Genomic DNA, 3,520 nt, shown 5'->3' with positions numbered 1-3,520 from the left:
AAACCAGAGGAAACAAAACAGCTTTCTTTATCAATCAGATGGCTTTGTGTTGTTTTAAGGCGGAATGTTAAAGATCGCGACACACACATCTCTTACGTAACAAGTATCCTGTGTAATTCAACCAATCAGAGGACCACTTTGAATCTGCTGAAGTGTTTTAAGATAAGTGCTGTATGCATCAGACATTCAGCCAGTGTTTTTTCCCAGTTGCTGTACACAAGAAGATACACGCTATAATTTCATCCAGCGTGACAATATAATAGACAACCTGTTCATGCGTCTGTCCCACGCGCACGCAAGGCTCTGTTGCACAGATGCTGCAGTGGGAACTTCATTTATTTAAGTTTTTTAATTCATTATCAATTAATTCACAGACTGATTTTATCTTATCACACAAGACTTATATGTTACACTATACAGCACAGACCTTAGCCTGGTATTGTTCACTTAAGTGTGCTTTCATTGTGAATTATTTAAAAATTACTTAATTTACTCAAGTAAGCATAAAAAAAACACAAAAACACTCACCAAATTAATCAATAGTGACAGCCTTTGTAGTTCTGTTTTTCAGCTTTACCATTTAGTCTGTATTACTGTGTATTCCATTAAAAGCTATAGTTTTTAAACTTAAATTGAATATGATTGTTTTCTGGCAATCATTTTTGACAAATGTTATGTTTATTTCAGACATGATGGAAGTAAAAGAGGAACCTCAGGAAGTGAATGAAGTGGAGGAGAGACAACATGAACATCATGATGTCATCGCTGAAAAACAATCCTCCTTACAAACATCAACTAAGACAAGAGAAACCAAAAATTCTGTTATTTCACATCAGCGTGGAAAGAGATCCACTAAAAATGAACAATATATTGATGACGTTAACATTAAGGATAAAGGCAGACATCACGTGTGCCAGCAGTGTGGAAAGAGTTTTACATACACAAATAACTTCAAGAAACATGTGAAAAATCACACTAGAGAGAAACTGTACAAATGTCCCCATTGTGAAAAGAGTTTTACGAGTAGAAGTAACTTTCAGAAACATTTGAGGACTCACACTGGAGAGAAACCCTTCACCTGCTCTCACTGTGGAAAGGGTTCTACACAGAAAGGGACACTTCAGATTCATGAAAGGATTCACACCGGAGAGAAACCTTACACCTGCCCTCAGTGTGGAAAGAGTTTTAACATAAAAAGACATTTTAAGGGTCACATAACAGATCACACTGGAGTGACACCATACACCTGTCCTAAATGTGGAAAGAGTTTTATACAGAAAGGTCACCTTAAGAGTCACATAACAATTCACACTGGTCACAGACCTTTCCAGTGTGGAAAAGGTTTCACGCAAAGAGGATTCCTGAAAATTCACTTGAGGATTCATACAGGAGAGAAACCTTTCACATGTCCTCAGTGTGAAAAGAGTTTTACAACTGCGTCCAATCTTAAAATTCACCAGCGCACTCATTATGAAGAAAGCTCATTTATCTGTGATGAGTGTGGAAAAACATGTGTATCAGCAATACTCCTGGAAAAACACCAGAAACTTCATGCCGGTGATAAACCTTACATGTGTTCTGTTTGTGGAGTTTTCCAGTGATTGAATATTTGAAAAGATACAAGAAAATACATACAGCTGAGAAAACTCATGTTTGTTCTGATTGTGGGAAAACATTTTTGAGACCCGGAGCCTTGAAAACCCATCAAAGAACCCATACTAGAGAAAAACCATTTACATGTTCACATTGTGGTAAGAAGTTCTCTCATGCGTGTAACTGGCAGAGTCACGAGAGAATCCATACTGATGAGAAGCCGTATCACTGCCATCAGTGTGGAAAAAGTTTCTCCTCATCTAGTGGTCTAACGAAACATAAAAAATTAGGTTGCTGAAAATAAGCACCAAACTTCAGAAAAAAATTATTCAGTTGCAGTGTTCACTTGACACTACAAAATAAAATTGATTCCTACTTTACTCACCTTCCATCTCGCAAGTATATGATTTAATTGTGATTTTTTTATATGTTTTTTTTTTTTTACAGTTTTTGGGCATAATAGTAGAGAGTTGACAGTTGAGATCGACCGATACTGATTTTTTTAAACCGATGCCAATACCAAATATTTGGATGCTTATGTGCCCGATAACCGATATGCTGAACCGATTTTTATTTACTGTTATGCTACTGTTTTTGACACAATGATTACAACATTACTGTACTGAACAAACCTTTTTATTAATAAGAATAACTCTCTCTTTGCTTTCAAAGCAAAACAACTCTTATTTATACACAATAAATAAAGAGGTAATTTAAATAAAGTGCAAAACAAAGTGTCTTTGTTTAAACATAAATACTTCTTTAACAAGGTAAACAAACAAATTAGTAAATCACAAATATAATTCTCATTAAAACAAATCTAAAGCACCTTAAGACATAGCATTGCTATTTTATTTTTAGTGCAGTTTAATACTCCAAGTTGAGTAGAACTAGGTTGTATTGTATAACAACAGAGTATACACAATAAATTGAGAGGTAATTTAAATAAAGTGCAAAAACAAAGTGTCTTTGTTTAAACATAAATACTTCAAAAAGGTAAACAAACGGGTAAAATAAGTAAATCACAAATAAAATTCTAACCAAACATTATACAAATCTAAAGCACCTAAAGAAATAGCATAGCTATTTTAGTGCAATTTAATACTCCCAGTTGAGTAGAACTAGGTTGTAGTGTAGAAAACAAAGTCTTTCAGCATTCTGGCCTGTAAGCCTGCTTCGTTTGCTTTAATAAATGGCTCCGACTTCACTAAAGACTCGTTCACTGGGCACAGAAGAAGGTGGGGGGCAAAGGAACTTTCTTGACAGAGAAGCAAGGATGGGGAACCTTTTCTCATTTTGTTCCCACCATTCAAGTGGCTTGCCCATCCTTCTATCAATCACTGGTTCTAGGAGGTACTGCTGAAGCTCTCCTTCAAGGCTAGACCCAGTGACTTCTGAACTAGCACCAAACAGAGTGTCATACATCTCATCAATCTGGGATTTTTCTTTCCGGGGTCTTTTTGAAAGTGTGCTGCTGCTGCACTCAGCTGACTGTGTTTCTTTACCTTGTGTGGTATGTGTGATGTCTTTATCCAAGTGCTCTGTCTCCTCCTTAAACCAATTTTTTGCAGTTGACAGTGTGGTGTCAGATGAAAAGGCATGTGCCTTGTACCTTGGATCCAAAAAACAGGCAAGGACTGCACATTTCACATCCTCCACTTTTGCAAACCGTCGAGTGAGACTCTCCAGCATCTCCTGTCTCATTGTTTTAATCCCGTAAGAGGAGGGACCTTGGCTGCTGAGCAACATCTTCAGAACTTTGACAGATGGAAGAATGCATGACACTGAACTCTCATAGTGGCTCATCTCAAGAGTGATCTCCTCTACTGGAGAAAGGGTGCCAATAAGATTGCTGACAATATTCCACTGATCAGCACTCAGACTAGTGAACCCACCATGCTCCCTGGCAAAAACATTTAAAGCCCTT

The 3,520-nt window shown here is 37.0% G+C and overlaps 1 protein-coding gene across 1 annotated transcript; it reads left to right on the top strand.

Moving 5' to 3' along the window:
• Positions 1-692: 692 nt before the first annotated feature.
• Positions 693-2,384, top strand: LOC129433160 (uncharacterized). The gene has a single exon (XM_055191663.2). The coding sequence runs from the start codon at positions 693-695 to the stop codon at positions 1,599-1,601; it is 909 nt and encodes a 302-aa protein (XP_055047638.1). The 3' UTR covers positions 1,602-2,384.
• The last annotated feature ends 1,136 nt before the right edge of the window (positions 2,385-3,520 follow it).

This window comes from Misgurnus anguillicaudatus, chromosome 6, assembly GCF_027580225.2.
Source record: "Misgurnus anguillicaudatus chromosome 6, ASM2758022v2, whole genome shotgun sequence".
Taxonomy (NCBI): domain Eukaryota; kingdom Metazoa; phylum Chordata; class Actinopteri; order Cypriniformes; family Cobitidae; genus Misgurnus; species Misgurnus anguillicaudatus.
This window is presented reverse-complemented; position numbering and strand designations above follow the sequence as displayed.

Coding starts and splice junctions, on each gene's coding strand:
- LOC129433160 (XM_055191663.2), top strand. CDS start 693: ATGGAAGTAAAAGAGGAACCTCAGGAAGTGAATGAAGTGGAGGAGAGA.